The sequence below is a fragment of the Phyllopteryx taeniolatus genome, chromosome 6 (assembly GCF_024500385.1).
Source record: "Phyllopteryx taeniolatus isolate TA_2022b chromosome 6, UOR_Ptae_1.2, whole genome shotgun sequence".
Lineage (NCBI taxonomy): Eukaryota > Metazoa > Chordata > Actinopteri > Syngnathiformes > Syngnathidae > Phyllopteryx > Phyllopteryx taeniolatus.
In genome coordinates this window covers 23,010,648-23,029,496 of record NC_084507.1, presented here as the reverse complement: position 1 = coordinate 23,029,496, position 18,849 = coordinate 23,010,648, and the positions used below count along the sequence as shown (strand labels likewise).

At 41.1% G+C, this 18,849-nt stretch overlaps 1 protein-coding gene across 3 annotated transcripts in view; it reads left to right on the top strand.

The window, feature by feature from the left end:
* znf385d (zinc finger protein 385D) overlaps positions 1-18,849 on the top strand; it is an 83,546-nt gene that overhangs the window by 23,074 nt on the left and 41,623 nt on the right. The window contains exon 1 of one of the 3 annotated variants that reach the window (XM_061777518.1): positions 7,495-7,681. The exons of the other annotated variants lie outside the window; for them this stretch is intronic. Coding sequence (XP_061633502.1) covers positions 7,660-7,681 — 22 coding nt within the window. The 5' untranslated portion in view covers positions 7,495-7,659. Of the gene's footprint in view, positions 1-7,494; positions 7,682-18,849 lie in introns of those variants that run through there. 3 annotated transcript variants of the gene reach the window in all.

The following is an 18,849-nucleotide window of genomic DNA, read 5'->3' as shown; positions in this document are numbered from 1 at the left end:
GGGGGGGGGGGGGGGAAATACATAAATCTTTTCGAGGCAGGAAGTAGAACTAAACAAATCAAATAATGTAGTTGCACAAGTGTGCACGCCCTCTTATAATTGGGATGTGGCTGTGTTTAGAATTCAAACTGCTGTTAAATGGGAGTCAGCACACACCTGCCACCATTTAAAGTACCTCTGATTAAGCCCAAATCAAGTCGAGATGTTCTAATAAGCTTTTGCTGACATTTTTTTTTTTTTTTTGCTTTCTAGCAGAAGCCTGGAGTTTTTCAAACACATTTTCCCACGTGTTTGGGAGATTTTGTTATGGTCCGATTAAACCAAGGGTGAACGATTTTGCCATATTTACAAAAGCTATATTTGGCGCATTATAAAAAAAGAACACTATACCGACAGTGAAGCGTGGTTCTGGCAGCATCGTGCTTTGGGTTTTATGGAGAAAATGTGTTTTGCCATCCAAACAAATGGGATGTTGACCAGCATCTTTGAATAAATTGTGTTCTACTTAATAGCTTCCACTGGAGAAGCACAAAGCATAAAAGCTAACACATGAGTACTGCAATTTTTCCCTTCCAGAATGATTCTGTTAACATGATAGCACTTTATTCCGCCTCGCGGGTCAACAAGCTCCCTCAGGAGGCCGATTTCCCCTCTCTGGCGTCTCCTTTACAAGCGCTGCGCGGATCCTGTCTTCGTCGAACTAATGAAAAGCGTCGTGAAAGTGACATCGAGATTAATGAAGTATCCCGTGGTTCTACGTCACAGCACACTGGGGCCTCGACTCCACTCCACACTGCTTAACCGCAATGACAAATAACGCGTTTCAATAAAGGTTCAAAGAGAATAAATAAGGAATCAGTATACATTTTCGCATGACAAAAAAATGGTCATAGAAGATTTGAGAATCTCTTGCATGATTCAGTTTTTCATGCAGTTTACAAAAGAACATGAAAATAAAAAGAGAATCATGCTTTTCATTGGACAGGACATGTTGACAAGTGCATACTGTCAGTGTCCACTGAAAAGCTACAAAGCTTATCTGATATATTTTTTGAAATAATAAAAAATCAATACAAATAAATTGAAACATTAAAGGTGCAAAAGTAATGTAAAAACCTAAAACATTGAAATTGAATAATTAATTGATAAAAGTTCAATATGACTCCTTGAATTGTTTATAATTTACAATAACATAATTATAAATTAATTAAAACATAAAAATGAATTAATTAAAGATTACAACTAATTAATACAAAAATTCACATAAAAGTAAAATTGAAAATAAATACAAATCCCCCCAGAAATTCTAATACTAATTAATCTCACAAAACTTCCTTGAATTAATTATAATGTCTGTGCAGTACAATAAAAAATATTTTCAAATAAAATGGAAACATTAAAGCATCAAAATAAGCAGTTCAAAAATAAAAATGAAATTAAACATTTGAATAAAAACAAAAATATAAAACACAAAACAAGAAGAAAAGTAAAATGACTGAAAACTTGAAAAATGTGATAATAAAAATGTTTAAAGTCCCTCTAAAGCAAAAATAAATGGCTTGTAAATTTGACACACCACAGAGAAGTGTGTTGTTGACAACCCTGCCAAATTCAATTTAATGATTAAAACAAATGCCCAGTATATAAAATGAAGCTTCAAAAGTGTGAAAAACAAAGCTGTCCTTTGCGGACATGTCTGGTGAATGCGATGGAACCGCGTCCGCTCAACTGTCAATCAAATACGAGTACTATGACCCAGAAAAATGGACGCTACATGCTGCATCTCTCATATGCCAAAACATAACTACGTTTGAGCTGTGAAAATATATCTGCTTAAAGAATATATCCCACAGGTCGTCGCAGAGCTTTTCCACAGTACGACAACGAGGCGCTCTAAAGCGGCCACACCGGCACAAAGCCCTGATCCACACGCTGGCTATCAAGTCGGAGTTAAAAAAAAAAAAAAAAATGTCACCCTCCTCGCTCTTTCGTCTTTCTCTGCGTGATGTGCGCACACTCACGACCGACAATGAGGCGCTCTAAGCGGTCACGCCAGAAGACTATCTGAAGGAAATATCAATTTTTGGGGTCCAGGCATAGCTAGCGAGACTTATGGCGGGCCCAAGTGCATTCCTTTTTAGCCATGCCCCCAAAATCAGGAAAACTAAAATGGTGAAAACCCGTTTAATGTGACTGTATATCTCCACAATTGAGCGCTACGTCCAGTTGTTCTCAGTCTTTGCATGTTTTCAGCAATTATTTTCATCCATCCATTTTCTGAGCCGCTTCTCCTCACGCGGGTCGCGGGCGTGCTGGAGCCCATCCCAGCTGTCATCGGGCAGGAGGCGGGGTACGCCCTGAACTGGTCGCCAGCCAATCGCAGGGCACATACAAACAAACAACCAGTCGCACTCACAGTCACACCTACGGGCAATTTAGAGTCTCAGTTGAATGCATGTTTTTGGGACGTGGGAGGAAACCGTGGGAGTACCCGGAGAAAAGCCACGCAGGCACGGGGAGAACATGCAAATTCCACACAGGCGGGGCCGGGGATTGAACCCGGGTCCTCACAACTGTGAGGCTGACGCTCTAACCAGTCGGCCACCGTGCCCATCAATTATTTTCAAACATGTCTAATGTATTTAGAGGCAAATCTCTGTATTCACTTCATAGGGTCTTTAATAAATAAAGACATGAAACAATTCAAATCGCTAATTTTCAATCCATTTGACCTTGAATGGAAAAGAATGTATTGTTATCGTCTTCAAACTAATGAAAACGTGTAAAAGTGTCAGCATGATTCATGACGTATCCGGGGCTCCTCGATGACAAATAACGCCTGTGAATCAAGGTTAAAAAACACTTATGGAATAAATGTATTTACAGGAGTATGGCTCCATGGGATGGATAGATGGGGGGTGGGAGGGTTGGAGGAAGGCGGGTGAACAGGGGGAATGGGAATTGAGGATTCATTGAAAACGTGTGTGGTGCAAAATGGCTGAAGGGGACGCTAGCTGAGAAGCGCTGAGCTGGCAGAGGACGTTTTATTTCTTATTTTTGATTGGAGCGGACACATCATCGACTGTCCGCTGGACATTTGTGTGTGTGTGTGTGTGTTTGTGTGTGTGTGTCTTCTGTGTGCGTGTATCGCTTTGATTAAAAAAAAAAATCATCTAATTTGTAGTCAATGGCGTCATCCTGGGCTTGAATCGGTCAATTCTGTCTGACCTTCAGAGGTAGCGATACAGTCGACCAATCAGCCCACTCTCTGAATGTCTGTGTGCGTGCACGTGGGAATACCAAGCAACGCCACACAAGCAACACGGCAAATGTGGCGTGAGCAACAAACACGTCTCTATTGATTATTATGGTAACTGATTATTAGCAAAGCGTTGACAAATGGGATTTGATCAAAGAGCAATTGAGTGCCTTTGAAAGGATTCAAATGTCTTCTAATAAACAAATCATTGACGATGCAGTTGTGGAAATGCACCGATGTCTACGTTTGAACTGCAGACGGTGTTTCGAATGGTTGCATATTAAATCTGTCTCCAGACCTCCTTTTCCCCGTCCATTTGAACTACGTTCATGCAAATGTAACGAAGGTTTCCAAGAGTGGGGATTTTTGTCGGACTTTTTCAACTGCAGCTGTGCAAATACGGTGTGTCCTCAAAGTCCCTATCCACTTCTTTTTTTTCTATTTCATTTTCAAGTATCATTCAGACAGATGTGGAACCGTCCGTACGGTATTTGACAGCTTAGCCATGTGACATTGGAGCAGCGTTGCATGAATTCCATCAAAGGTTTTCCGTCCCCGACTACAGTTCAACACCAGTTTGAGAAGATGAATGGCCTTCACAGTGTTTAGTGTTGTACAATTTACGCTATCCATGTCATCCATCCATCCATCCATTTCCCGTACCGCTTCTCCTCACTTGGGTCGGGTTTCTCAAAATAGGATCTGTTCTCGAAAAAGCACGCAGTGGAAAGCCTCCCGCCGCTGACTAAAACACTGAACCTCTAGAGCAGGCATTCACGCAAAGCCGGGAAAGCTTTCTGCAGTGGAACTCGGCAACCCCAAAAGCTTGAGTCAACGGATGCTTCGGAGCGTTCAAAGGCTTCAAAGGTCAAGATTAAAATGCTCAACAACCCGAAGGTGGAACAGGTCAAGTTTGATTACTCCCGGAAGCATCGGTCTGTCCGAATAATACCTGAAATGAAATAGAAAAAAAGCAAGTGTATCATGACTTTTGGGACAGCCTACCCTTTTGGCTCTATCACGGACGGCCGCATTTGGTCAACTGAAACCCATGATCATGAGTTTTTTTTAATTCTTTCATATTTCCTAGAGTCAAGCGTACACTTTGTGTAAAGTGCTTGAAAATGTTATTTCTTTACGTTTTCTTCCAGATTACACCAGTCAATTGTTTATCGTGGCTGTTACGTTCCCGAACGGCAAAAATCTACGAAGTCATATATTTATTTCATTATTTATATATATATATATATTTAAAGCTTTATGCATAATACAAATGCAAAATATGCAAGTGAGTTTGCAGGTATTATTTTTGTCCACCTGGGTTCGCCATCCTTACGTTCTACACTGGAGTATCTGTGACTTTGAATGTGTGTGGCTTTAAAAGGCAGAGCTTGGCCTCGAGTGACGTGGGAGTCAGCGAATTAGAGTGTAGAGTTGGCTGTTGTTGCCTCAGGATAGTCGTGAGCTGTTAATTGGGTGACGATCCTTGACCACCTGTGGAGGAATTACAACTGCTTCTAACTAGCTGTTAAATTAGCTAACAATGTTTACTTTATTGTGACAGTCCTGCATTGCAGTAGCCACAATTGCACTTTATCTTCTTTTTTGAAATGTGAAATGATCCCAAACTTTGGATATTCTCTGTCTTTTACACAGGCTTTCCTCCTGGTCTGCAGTAACATTCCGGGTGGGAAAATGATCACCACAAAATCCCGCCATGCCGCGAAAACTCTGCAATAAAACAGACAGACGACTGTGCATAATTTCTTAATTTTTAGACGAGGGAGCAATTCATGTGATATTCAAATTTTTTGAAAGAGGCGTATAATTGCTTACTGCACTATAGTGGTGCAAATGAATGACAAACTATAAGAAGATAAGGTAGTACTGATATATATATATATATAGTTTTGCAAAGAACTAGTGTTAGTTAAAAACTTTATCCAGTCAAGGAAGTGAAAAACGTTCCAAATATACTCTGACTATTTGACAGGAAGAATGAGTAGCAATAGTAAGCAAATCCCGAGGATTAAATGAATGAACAATAATTTGGTGGATCACTTTCCATCCGGTCACTTCTTTGGCCACCAAGTGACAAATTGAGTTTTGACATACGTCAACATTGTGAATTGACTGAGTCCCATATCGACTAATTTCATTTTTTTTTTTTTAGCTTAGTTTTGGTCTACAGCGACTCGTTAGGGAAATAAGCAGCTGTGCTCCTGATGCTAAGCAGCGAGTTCAACTGTTCCCCCCCCCCCCCCCCCCCCCCTTCTGGAACCAGCCGTCGACTTCTGGCAAACACGATGGATGACGGCGGCGAAGAGCGAGTCCGACGTTACAGGGTTGTGAAATCCAAACTGAGCTGAGTGGCTGTTGAACGATCCGCATCATCATTAGTTCCATTTTGTAGAAGATTAGCTGCCAGCTGCCGCTCGGAGGCGTCAATCCAATGCTGCCCGCATACCCGCTATATTGGCGAGGGAGGGGTTCATATGTGTGTGTGTGTGTGTGTGAATGACCTTGACAAACAAGGCAATTATTAGCATCTCATTATTATCACCAAGATGCTAAAAATGTTGCTAAAATGCACTTGATCCTTTATTAAAGGAACTTTTAAGAAAGTTTAGTTAAAAAGAGAATTTGGTGGGCATGTTTATCGTGAGTAGACCCTCAAAAAAGTCTCAAAAAGCCACGCATGGAAAGACACAGGCAGTCTGCCATTTTGCTCTTCAGCAAGCGTTTTCTTCTCAGTTTGTCCTTTTCCAGGGGTCCTGGAGAGATTTGGTCTGATTTCTACAAAGTTTGAAAAATTCAGCCCTCGAAACCAGTTTCACTTGGCAACTTGAAATTTGCTAGCCACAAAAAAAAGCCCTGAGAAGTAATGACCAACAGTCTGCCATTTTTGTTGGAAGCCTTCATTTTTGGGGGGGGGGGGGCATTTGTCAGTTTGCAGGTGTCCTTCAAAGATGAACTTGTGTTTGAGTGTCATAGGCTCCCCCTATTGGCAATAAATGTGTTTTCTCTGAGAAATTGCTGATATTGCTTACATTGTTTACACTCCTGCTATATTGTGAATGCTATGAGCAATTTTGTGTTTTTTTACTGTATGCCACCAAGTCCGAATTTAGAGTTATGCGTCTTGATTCTAGTACCACGTGATGCCACAATCTACCGGATGAAATGCGGCCTAATTAACAGCAAGAAGAATAATGAGAAACTTGGTGTTTATTGTTCCCACAGAGCAGAGAGACGACACTGGTGAGGATTTTTGCACGCTCTGTTTGTATGTGTCGCTCCTCTATGTGTGTTAAAGTAGCAGTTGTGTGACGGTTTGTAATTACCGTAACATCACGCTTATTTTCAATCGCCCGTCTATGGCGATTAGCATTATATGTTAGCCTCAAGCTAGTGGACTTTTGTTAGGTGAAATGATATGGTTTGGTGTTTACATATACTATGTTTCATTGTCTTTTGTTTTATCTGTCAGTTAACTTGAACTGGGAATGACAAATAACAACTTGAAGCAAGCACGCCGTGCCTCTTAGAGTTTTTGTTTTCATTTCCTCAACGTTCTATGGTAGTGTCCTATTTCTCGACAGCGAGAGAGTGAGTACAGGCACATAAGAACGACTTTTAAAAGTTTGTTTTAAAAAAGTTTGCATGTAAAATGGTGCTTAAATTCAATATGCATAGAGCAGATTTTGACCCTTTGCGGATTGGTCCGGAATGTGCACCACAGTTTAGCAATCCCTGCGCTCGTAATTGCACTTTTGTTGACTCGTATTGTGCATTGGAATACTTCAGAAAATCCAAAGGGATACATTGCACTCATCCACCACTTTGCATATCTAATTTATGACTCAAATGAGATCACAGTTTGGCACAGTTTTTAGGTGTGAGGAATAAGACCCACCTCCCCAAAACAAATAAATAAAATAAACGTAAGAGAGGAGTCGGGGAAGTGAAGATACATCCGACGAATGGAGAGGGGCATTGGGATTAAAAAAAACGGAAGCCAAGGTGAGATGAAATAAAAGGTGAGAGAGCGATAGAGGCTTGGTTGGCACATAAAGAAAAGATGAGAGGACCTCCTCGGAGAGGAGAGGCTGGAAAATGTAGATAGACACTTTGAGAGAAAAAGGAGGAGGAGGAAGAAGAAGAGGAGGCGGCGAGGAGGATGGGGGACGAGCCAGGCCAGGGGAATGCAGGGGGAGAGAGGGAGTGAGGGAGAAACAGATCCTCGTGCAGTTTGCAGACCGAGCGTTGACGCCGGAGTGAACACACGTGTACACACACGGACACACACACACACACACGCACGCGCGCACATGCCTGAGGAGTGTATGACCATGCTGTACAGACACACACACTGACACGGAGTTAAGCGTCAAGCAGCTATGGAGGGAAGCATCTTCTTCGGTGAGTCCCCTTTTTGTTGTCATTTTCGGAAATGTGTCACACACACACACACACACACACACAAACCTCAAATTGTGTACGTGTGCATGTTCCAAATGAAAGTGTACACCGAGTGTGTCGTGTTCAATCTGGCAGGTGATCCACTTGACTTTCCTTTGATTGTAAGCCCACACCAAAAAACAAAAAAAACAAAAAAAAGCTTCCGGATGGTTCATTTACACAAAGGACTTTTTCCCTTTGGATTATGAACACTGACAGCAAAGCGCGAGTCCGATCCCTGGCAGGCGAGGGTGACCTTGTTCGTGGACGTAATCCCCCAGATTAAAGGCATCTGGAGTTGGAAAGGAAAGGAAGCAAGAACTGATGATGTTGCGTGTGGACGAGAAGGTCGGATTGGATGGACACGTCAATGTTCGTGTTTTTAGTCGGGGGAACTAACTTCAAGTGGTACTATTTGGAAAAAAAAATCCAAGAACAATTCTAATACATTTTATTTACTTATTTATTTACATTTTGGGATTTTTTTTTTGTCAGAAAAGCAATTATTTTAAAATGATGACATCTTTAAACTTTAAATCTTTCAAAAAAAATAATAGTGAAATAATTTTCGACATATAATTGTTTTATTTATACTTTTTAGGGTCTTTTTGTCAGAGGAGCACCTTCATTTAAAAATAAATATTTTCCAAATTTCAAAATATATCCTCTTTGCTCATTTTGAAATGGAATTAAAGTCAAAAATGGCATTTAAATGTCTTTTATTTTTGACATGATTGCGAATGTTAAACATATTCTAATTGCATGAAAAAAGTTTGATTGTATTTTTTTTCTCCATTTTTACCAGAGATTATTTAAATATATATATATATATATATATTTGAAAACCTTAACCATATCCTCATTGCACTAAAATGACATCATTAGATTTTTGCCTGACATGCATAATAATTTTCTAACCTTTCCTAAATCTATCCTCATTTCTTATTTTAAAATTAACATTTAATTTAATTTAATTTAAAATTAATTAAATTAACATTTTCTAAATATTTTTTTAACCAGCAAATCACTTTAGTTTTGTTTTATTATTTTAAAACCTTAATTTTATAAAATTAAATGAAGTTAATTATTTTAAAACAAACACATACTCATTTCACTAAGATGTCATTTAATTATTTTAAATTTTTACTTTTACTTTATTTTTTTTCTTTACTTACTGACCCTTTTTCCTTTTTACTTTTTTTCCCCTCTCAAATGGCGCACTTAAGAAAATATTTTCATTGCACAAAAAGCAAATACAGGTTTTGCATTTTAACTTGAAATATTTTTTTACAGACAAGCACATCCATAGAAAATATAGAATGTCACTAAAATTACTAGATTTATTACCTTTTATTTCTGTGATAATTCTGGGCATTTTTGCTGAAAAAGTGCCTTAATTTTCAAAAAGATCATTCAAAAAAAATGTGGAAATTCAGATTTATTTATGTATGTATTTATTCATCATTTTGAACGGGAATTGTCTTTACACTCTGAGAGCAGGGCAATCGGCCTTTCGCACCGGTAGGCGAGCATCTGCATGTATTTAGTAAGGTAATGCACTACAATGATGAGGAAAATGCGGGCATCAGTTGAATAATAATATTTGTTTGTCAAGTGCGTGTAATGAAAGGAAAATGCCGTGGGGAAAAATATTGCGGCTTGGCGGTTTTGCCTCACGCCTACGGGAAGTACTGTATGCTCTGAGGTCGCGTACAGAGACGCCGATGTAAAACAAGTCCTGTTTTTCAACATCGTAGTGCTTGGTATATAAAATATACTCAGTATTTCCGCCTTCTTCTTTAAGGGTGATATACGGTATACAGTGTACAGCTGTTGGGCTGGGTTTGTATACTAGTGTTCCTCCCAACACTCCCGCCAAGTATGTCCTTTTTTGTGATTTTCTGATGAAGTTGTGGCGCTTCAGATTGAGATTTTTCTGTTGTGATTTCCGGGATGTTTTGGGGAAAATACTTAGTTTCTTACATCGTGGTGAGGATCTAGATCAATTGTGAATTCTGAGAGACAAACATTCACGCAAATGGTATTTTGCCACAAAAATACATGGTGAAAATGCTCATGCCATAAAGCATCAAGCATGCTGAGAGACAACCGTTCATCATCATTGGAAATGCTGAGAGCACAAATGCTATTTTTCATTGGCGCTAATGCCACTGAGCGTCAAGCAAGAATGCCGAGAGACCAGCATTCACGCTGATCGGCTGTGTTCACATTCATTGGGAATTCGGTCGCAAATTGGGATCGCTAAGAGACAAGCTTTCGCACTCCAGTAATCTTATCTCGTGTCCGTGTTTGCCTGCACACCAGAAACGACGCGACGGATCAATCTTTTTAACTTATCTGCAATCAAAGCAGAGTGAAACAAGCGCACTTAAAAAAAAAAAAAAAAGACTCAGCCTTTTATGCATCCTGAGTACTCGAGCGCCGAATAGAAAACGTCGACTCTTTTTCAATTATTCATGCAACAGTTTGTCCTGTGGTTTTAAGACGAATGCCAGCCTTCAAAAAAAAAAAAATGGTGCGCATAAACATAAAAAAGTGTGGCGAGCGGAGGTTTCGGACGCAGTGCAGTGATCTTTTCGGTTTCTCTTGCTCTCATTCAAAAGGGCCCGGAGGAAATGGCTTTGCGGTCGCCGTGAAATCGTCTTCTTGGTTAACCTCAGATTACAGGGCGCGTGTGGAGTGACTGTCAGAGGCCGCCGCGTTTATTAGCCAGACGCGCACGCCCGGTAGATGTCGAGATGCTAACAGCAGCACCGCGCGCAGACCAGATGAGTGTCAGGAAGCAGGAAGACTCGATTTTGCTTTCAGAGTAGTACGTTTAAAATCAGATGTACGTACAATAACAAATTACAAGGAACCGACGTTTATTGCGTTCCAGACGCACCCACGATAGGTGAAAATACGCAAAATAGAAAGATGGTCTGAAAGATCTTTTTCAAATCATTTGACCACTGCCGCACACACACACACGACATTTAAGCAACATCAATACAACACCACCCCGAAATCAGGTTCAAATGCTAATTGATTGCACTTTCACTGATTCAAATGATTCAAATCGACTACGTCGATCAGACCCCCCCAAAAACACTTTATTACATCATATTTCCAAACATTTTTTCAAAGGTCTTGAGTGACGCTATTAATAAAGTCTTGATGTGACTACTCCGTGTAATGGACCAAATGCACACAAACTCATCTTTGCGGCTGAACGCTCCCTTCCGCAACAAAGAGTCCCCACTATCCATTTGTACCAAAGAAGGCTTCCTCAAATGTAGCTTCCCTAACTTCACTGCTTATCATCTACAAAAAAACGGAGTGAGGGAAGATGGAGAGTTTTACGACACTGCTCAGACAGTTTAGCATTCAAGAGTTCATAGATTTGCTCTCGAGCTATTTTCAACGAATAGTATCAAATTGTGACAAAATATGAGACTAACCATATTTGGAATGCGAGATTTCTGCTTGTGTACATAAATAGCAAAATATTCAACTTAGCCATATCATTTCTTCCACCGAAAGCGCTCTCGCTTAATGCTAACATATACTGCAAAAGGCCATAGATGGGCTAACTCAAATTAGCATTGCTGTTACTGTAATTCTAAACCGTCAAACAACGGCTACTTTAGCAAGCATGGAGCAGCCACACATACGAGCAGAGCATTCGAAACACTCACATGCGAATAGTCTTTCACAGTCCAGCCCGGCGCTGCCGCGCAGGTTGCGGCGCTTTGTGGAAGTGCACTGACGCCGTGCAACTCTGAACTGGTACTTGCTTTATATAGTGTAAAAACCCAGAAAAAAAAAAAGAGTTTGAAAATATGTGAAATACTGTAGCTGCGGCTCAAATGATGAACTTCATATGTTGCGTCTGTAATAAACGTATGGCAGCGCAGCGCAGCACAGTGGATCAGTTCTTTCGAGCGGGCGTTTGAACGGGGCGGCCTCAAGCATTACAGGGCCAGACGGAGTGACTTCATTGGCTGTCCTCTACCTTACCCTTCAACATCCACTTATCTGGGCTCAGAGCTGAGTCGAGAGCCAGTAAAAAAAAAAATGTCTGGAGGACGGCGACTGCCATTAATAATGAATCACCTCCCGGCGCTCTCTCGCTCTCTTTCCGTGTCGTGGACTGGAGATGGAGGAGGGGGCGCTGAGAGAGTCCGGCGGCCTGGACACCGATGCCCCCGGCAAACAGAAGAAATCCAATTATGATGAATCCAATTTTGATAGTTATTCCAATGTGATTATACTCCCAAGTGGGCTGATTTCCGACAGACGACTGGCCCTTTAGAGGCGCCTCAGAAGACCCGAAAACTAAGATTGTGTAGCCTAGTGATATTGGAAGTATTTCAGGGGTCCTGAACACAACCCCGCGATAACTCACTCAGTAGCCGCCCCTGGAAGGTTAGAAAAAAACATCAGCCCCCGACACCAGTTTGACCGATCAAGCTGGGGGCCCAAAAGTCTCACCGACCCGTTGCCGTCATTGAACACAGCCAGTTTGGTTTGAAGCGGGCGAAATCCAGTTTTTGGTATTTTTTTTTTTAATACCCAAAACAACCCAATATGGCCAAATGAGCCCTCATCAGACACGGCCATGATATCCGCAGTAGCGACACTGAATCGCAATGCTCTTTTAACGAGGGGATCTCATAACCTGTCGACATGATTCATTTTCTAAGAAGATTACAATACAAATGTTGATGTTGCACTTTTGAAGCCGTTATGTAATCATCCCGGTCGTGTTTTCGGCGCACCGTTCGTTGTCCAGTCTCGATCTGCTTGTTTGGTGCGCACCGGGGTCAGAATGACAGCAGTCATACCACACTGGCAGCAGAGTTAGCCAGTTATGTTTATGTATTTTGGGGGGGTTATTTTGGCATCACTAGCGTCTATATCCTCGCTGTAGTGGTCAGGCTGTTTACTGTCTGGTCTGTGGCCCGGCATAAAAATAAGATGTTATTGTAATTTATGGGGACAAATATTTGCACTCTCATTTAGCCGTCGATGTGTCAACAGGAGAAAGCACACAAACATGCTTTCTGTTTATCATATCCTCATTTGGCTTCAACAATTATTGTGCCGAAGAGCAATGATCGTTTTGTATTATTCCGACACTTCTTTGTCCTTCTAAAACGTCCGCATTTCTCAACCGTTTCAAAAATATTGAAACTCAAAGCTCATTCACGACAGCGTAGGAGTACATTTTCCATCTCCCAAATTCCCACTTCTCCGACAATTCCACATTTCCCATGAACGAAATCCCATTGAAATGAATGGAGACATTTTCAAACTTACTCATCCTCCCATATTTCTCTATTGATGCAAAAAATGATTCGAAACATTCTGATGTCAAACTGTTCTGCTCAATGAGGACATTTACATTGATCACATTCCCCAAATTCCCATCTTTGATTATTTGGCATTTTTTCATGACGAAATTCCCAAGTTAATGTAGAAATGAAAAAATCCTTCCACATTTCTAAACCTATTCCAACCATTCCTACTTTTCAAATGTTCAGCTCACTCAGGACATCTTGGGACGAGTAGTTTTTATTTTCCACTTTGTCAGTGTTCCACATTTCCAAATTAAGAGACATTTTCAATATTTACCTCCAGCCTTCCACAATTCTCAACCAACTCAAACCATTCAAAATTCACCCTATTCAGGACATTTTCTTTCCATTTTCAGGGTATTATTGTGCTCTATGTTAGCAGACCTACTGTTAGCATGTTAGCATTTGAGCAATTCTCATTATAAATAGTATTTAAATGCAAGAAAAGATGTACAATCGTCGATCGCACTGATATATATATATATATATATATATATATAGCAGATTCTCATTATACTGTGTTCGTACTGTATTTCAGTACAGTGGTGCCTTGACTTGCGAGTTTAATTTGTGGCGTGTCCACATTCATCAATGCTAACATGGTAAACGCAGCGCACCTACAGTATATCGCGCTTTCTCTACACCATCACGGTGCCCGACGCGCTTTCCAGGGGCTCACATTCACCCACAAAAAAACCGTCCCAACGACAGCTGGTATCTGGAAAAGATTTGCGAGTGGTGTAACTCGCTTCTCAAGGCAGCATTTTTCAAATTCCCAATTCTCCCTTTCAACATTTCCTACATTCCAGTTCAAATAATTCACATGTCATTTCTACAAACATTGCACGATCTCGTTTTTATTATTAGACGCATGAGGAGAAAGTGTATTATTTAGGCCACTTGGAGCTCCCGGGCTTCATGCGAGTAACTCCGTCCTGGCCCACCTGAGTCCTGACAGTCCAAAAGTAGAACTTAAATATTAAATATACCTCCAGCCAAAAAAAGAGAGAGAGAGCGAGAGCATGAAAGTAGTTGTTGTCCTGAATGTCTGTGTGGTGTGTGAGGACACAGGAGATATTTATCAACCCTCATCCGCTGTGATGTAAATAAACGCACTCCATATTAGTTCAAGCTGAACTTGATTACCTCTGCCAAGCGCAAAGACACCAAAAGGGGATGGTTTGGAGAGAAGGAAGAAATGATCCTGACATTTTGGAGAGGATCTGGATGGGTTCACAGTTTTGGATCGTGGTAGGTTTGTACAAGCGTTCAAGCCACTTTCACACCCGGCTGATAAACCACATCTCTCCCCTTTATAAAATACTTTAGCTTTGTCAGAGAATCGAAATGCATAACATACAATAGGTTTGTCGAAGACTGTGATATTTCTAAGTAGGGCTGGGCGACGAACCGGTTTGAATTTAACTTTGTTAGGATGATTTATTGATTGCTTTATTTGCGGCTTCCATCATTGAAAGCGCGTTCTGCTGATGTGCACTGCTAGTTTCAAACAAGTACAGCGTTGCCAAATGAGTAACTTTTCTGACAACTTGAATCCCTCCAATGAAAGAGACGGCCCACACGGAATTATTCGTACTTTTTTTTTTTTTTTTTTCGTATGCCGATAAACGAGCCCGGTGGAAGGCAATTATGGAGTCAACATGTGGTGCCCAATTATACCTTGCAAAAGCAGTAATTTATTGTCAATTACATTTTCTTCTTTTTCTTTTACTTTTTTCGCCAAAGGAGATAAAATGGATTGAAATCGGGGGGGGGGGGGGGGGGGGGGGGGAGAATTGGAGATTTTAAGGCCTGAACTAAAAATAACCAAAAGCCATCATCAAATTTGTCATTTATTGTGTGAAAAATACCTCTCAACATCTCAACATCTTTTAATTGCAAACATTGGCATGATGAATGTATGAATATATGATGTCATTGTGCGAATGAATTTATTTCATTCTTAGTTCTTTTCCTTATTTACTAATTGATTTATTGTAATTATATCGAAAATAAATATATTAAATTATTTATTTACTTATATATATATATATATATATTTACATTTTAAATTTGTGTCATTTGTTACTTGAGTGAGATCAAACATTTAGATTCTTCTCTATGTTCATCATATACGAAGTATTGACAATAATGTTGTTGTGTTTTTTTTTAAATCCTTGAAATTGGCTCGCCCTGATGTTATGTTAATTGAAGACTCAAAATTTCTAAAAATGAAAATTCAACTTTCCCTCCATTCACTATTGTTGTTGTTCCTCGAAGAACTTTTTGACAACAAAGGACTTAGATTTGGATCTTGTGTGACCGGTGTGGCGGAATTCCCTTCCACGCAGAAGGCATCCCGCCCCGCCCCGCCTCGCTTTCAGCTCCGCTGGGCGTAAAATTCATTCCCCTCATTCTGTGGGATCTATAGCGTTACCAATGTGCTGCATCACCAAAGCGAAGGCTGCAAATAAAAATAACCAAGAATGAATTTGCCATCTGTGCTGGATAAACAAGTTTGGCGGCTATGCGGCTACACTGAAAGCTGCACTGCGGGCGGGCTCGGCGGGCTCGGCGGGCTCGTGGCGCTGCAGCAGCCGTGCTTGGAAGCGTATGTCGCGCCAAAATCACTTTGGACCTTCCAGCGTTGAGTGGAGACTTCGCAGATGTGCAGATTACCCATAATGCACTGGGACACTAATAGTCCTACCATCCCCCCCCCCCCCCCCCCCCCCCCGCCTTTGCCCTCCTGCAAATGGCACAGATGCTCTTCGGTATTGACCTGCTGACAATTTGGATGCTTCCTCTTCAGCCTACACGGAGGGCACCATGTCCATCATTTCTATTTTGTCCTGTCATCACGCCAACTCCCTGCCCAGACCGAAGCCTGAAATACGTCACAAAAGCAAATGCTTACATCATCTTCCCTAGCTTTTTTTTGTCAAAGGTCTCAGAGATGGAATCAATAAAATGATGAGCTGACGAAACAGTTTAACATGGGGAAATGAATCTACGCGGACTTACCTTAGTAGCTGACCTGTTCCTTCTGCACCGAAGCATTGCAGCGATCGGTTTTTAACAAAACAGGCTTACTCAAATGCCTTGAACTATTATACCTCATTATTGTCTAAAAAAAACGTCCAGACTTTCAATCTTGAGCTGACAAAATGCCGGACGGGGGAAAAGGCGTCGGTTTACAACACTTCTCAGACAGTGAGCATGAAAGAATGTTCAAAGATTCGATCTTAAATTGGCGAATGATGCATACAAATAACAGACGTCAAAAGTGGCGGTGACAGGATGACTTTTGTCTCGGTTCATTGAAGACCCTGCCGAAAAGGTTTTTGTTCAAACACAGCATGTAGAACAATTGACCACGATGTCACACAATCTTCTGGGTGGCAAACGGTGAAGCATTCTTTGATGGTACCACTAGTAAACAGCAACAAGAGCCACTGAGGAGCAGGGCCAATTGTTGAAATTAGGACTTTCTTCATTTCTGAGGGGTGTTACAGGAAGTCTTATCTACCGCCGTAGTTTCAAAGTTTGCAAAATGTCAGTCAATAAGATGTTGTGTGAGGTAAAGTGCTTGGAAGGGAGCCCAAATGTAATTTGCATTTGAAAAATTGACGTGGTGGAAATGGAGACATACCTACATGATCACTGAGGGACTGGCCAATTCATGCAAGCGAGAGCGAGCGATACATCAAATGTTTGGATTTTTATTTAACCTGTATTTTGCAATTGAGAACTGAGTGTCATGACCAAACATGACCAAACGCAAGTATTCGAGTCATTACAGAAGCAACTTTGGTTTGTATTTATGTATTTACCTTAGCTCGTTTGGGTAATCTAAATTGACAGGGCAGGACAGTTTTGTCAGAAGTCATTTCAAGCTCTTAGCATGTTATCTGATTTGACCTTTTGCGATAAAAGCGACATCCATTCTCTTTACGGCCTTTTCTTTGAGCTTCCTTTTAAAGCGCTTTCAGTTTTGGAATGATGGAGAACTACAGTACATGCTATTGTCAATTTGTATCCTCGTGCGGTATATTTTTAGCAGATTTAATTGACAATAGCTGACCGGACTAATGCTTTGACATGTTGCCAGAGGAGACTGTTGATGAGAGTTAGGAGTTCCAGTAAACATGGCTGACAGTCATTATGGCTGGAATGTAGCGTTTTGTGTCCGGACATGTCGGCTGGGCTCAGTGTGGGTCGCGTTTGCTCATCACAACAGCAGGAAAGAAAAAGAAAGTTCATCTCTTATTCTGGATTCACTGTTCAAAAAGCGGCGGCGTTTATCTTGCCGGGATTCTGGATGATTTCATTGGAAAAGTGAAACATGCGGAAGAGTGGAGAACTGTGGATTGAATCGAACTGCAAAAAGTTGGAGCAAATGGGATGGATGGTATTGCGTTGAATTGGAGTGACTCCTATCGTATTGTAATTGAAATAAATCATATATTGCATTGCATCATATCGCATCAAAAATTGGAGCATATGGAATCAGAATTGTTGTAATTGTGGTGTTTTTGGAAATATGTATCCAATTGTAATTCCAGTGAATTGTATTGTATCGTATTGCATGGAAATTGGAGCAAAGGATACCTATGGGATCGTAAAAGTGGTGAATTTGATCGTATTGCATGCTATTGAAAGGGAACGACCCGTATCACATCGTAATGGAAGTCAATTGGATCGGAATCATATTGCATTGTATCACATCGTGTCGAAATGGAAGTGAATTTGATTGTATTGTAGTTGGACTGAGTTGTATGGCATTATAATTTCCACCTTTGAGTAAACGAGTAAATCTTATCGTAGCATATTGTATTGTATCAATTGGACTCGATTGAAGTGTCTTAAGTGGAGTGAATTGAATTGAATTGTATTGTATCAAATTAGCCGGCACGGTGTACAACTGCTTAGCACATCTGCCTCACAGTTCTGGGGACCGGGGTTCAAATCCCGGACCCGCCTCTGTGGAGTTCGCATGTTCTCCCCGTGCCTGGCTGGGTTTTCTCCGGGTGTTCTGGTTTCCTCCCACATCCCAAAAACATGCGTGCTAGGTTAATTGAAGACTCTAAATTGCCCGTAGGTTTGTTTCTATGTGCCCTGCGATTGGCTGGCGACCGGTTCAGGGTGCACCAAGATAGCTGGGATAGGCTCCAGCACGCCCGTGACCCTCGTGAGGAGAAGTGGTCAAAGAAAATGGGTGGATGGATGGATGTGTCAAATCATATTTGGACTGAACCACATCACATCTTAATTCGAATACATTTGATGCGAATTTTATCGTAACGTATCGCATCATTTTTGATGAATCGCACTGTAATTGTATTGCGTTGTACATTTGAACACCAACATGTTGACCCAAGCCCTGTCATTTGATCCGACCAACGTTCACGAGCTTAATGCTAACCACCATAGACGACTCATTTTAACAGCTGCTTTTGTATAAAAACCCCATAACAACAATCGCTTCGAATCCCATGATATAGCAGGAGAAAACTTCAATAGTCAACATTTTCACAGTGGTTTCTTGTTGTTCTGGAAAGTCACGTGGCGGCGACGCAGCACATTTCATCAACCCGTGGGTATAACACATGTACATTTCGACTCGGTCACGTCGTCCTGCCGCAGACACACCAAAGGAATCCTCACACGGACGGGCGTGCGGCGTGCTTGAGGCCTGACGTGGAACATGGCATCGAACATGGTCTTTTATTGTTTATTGGCGGCACGGCGCATAGAGACGAGCCTCCG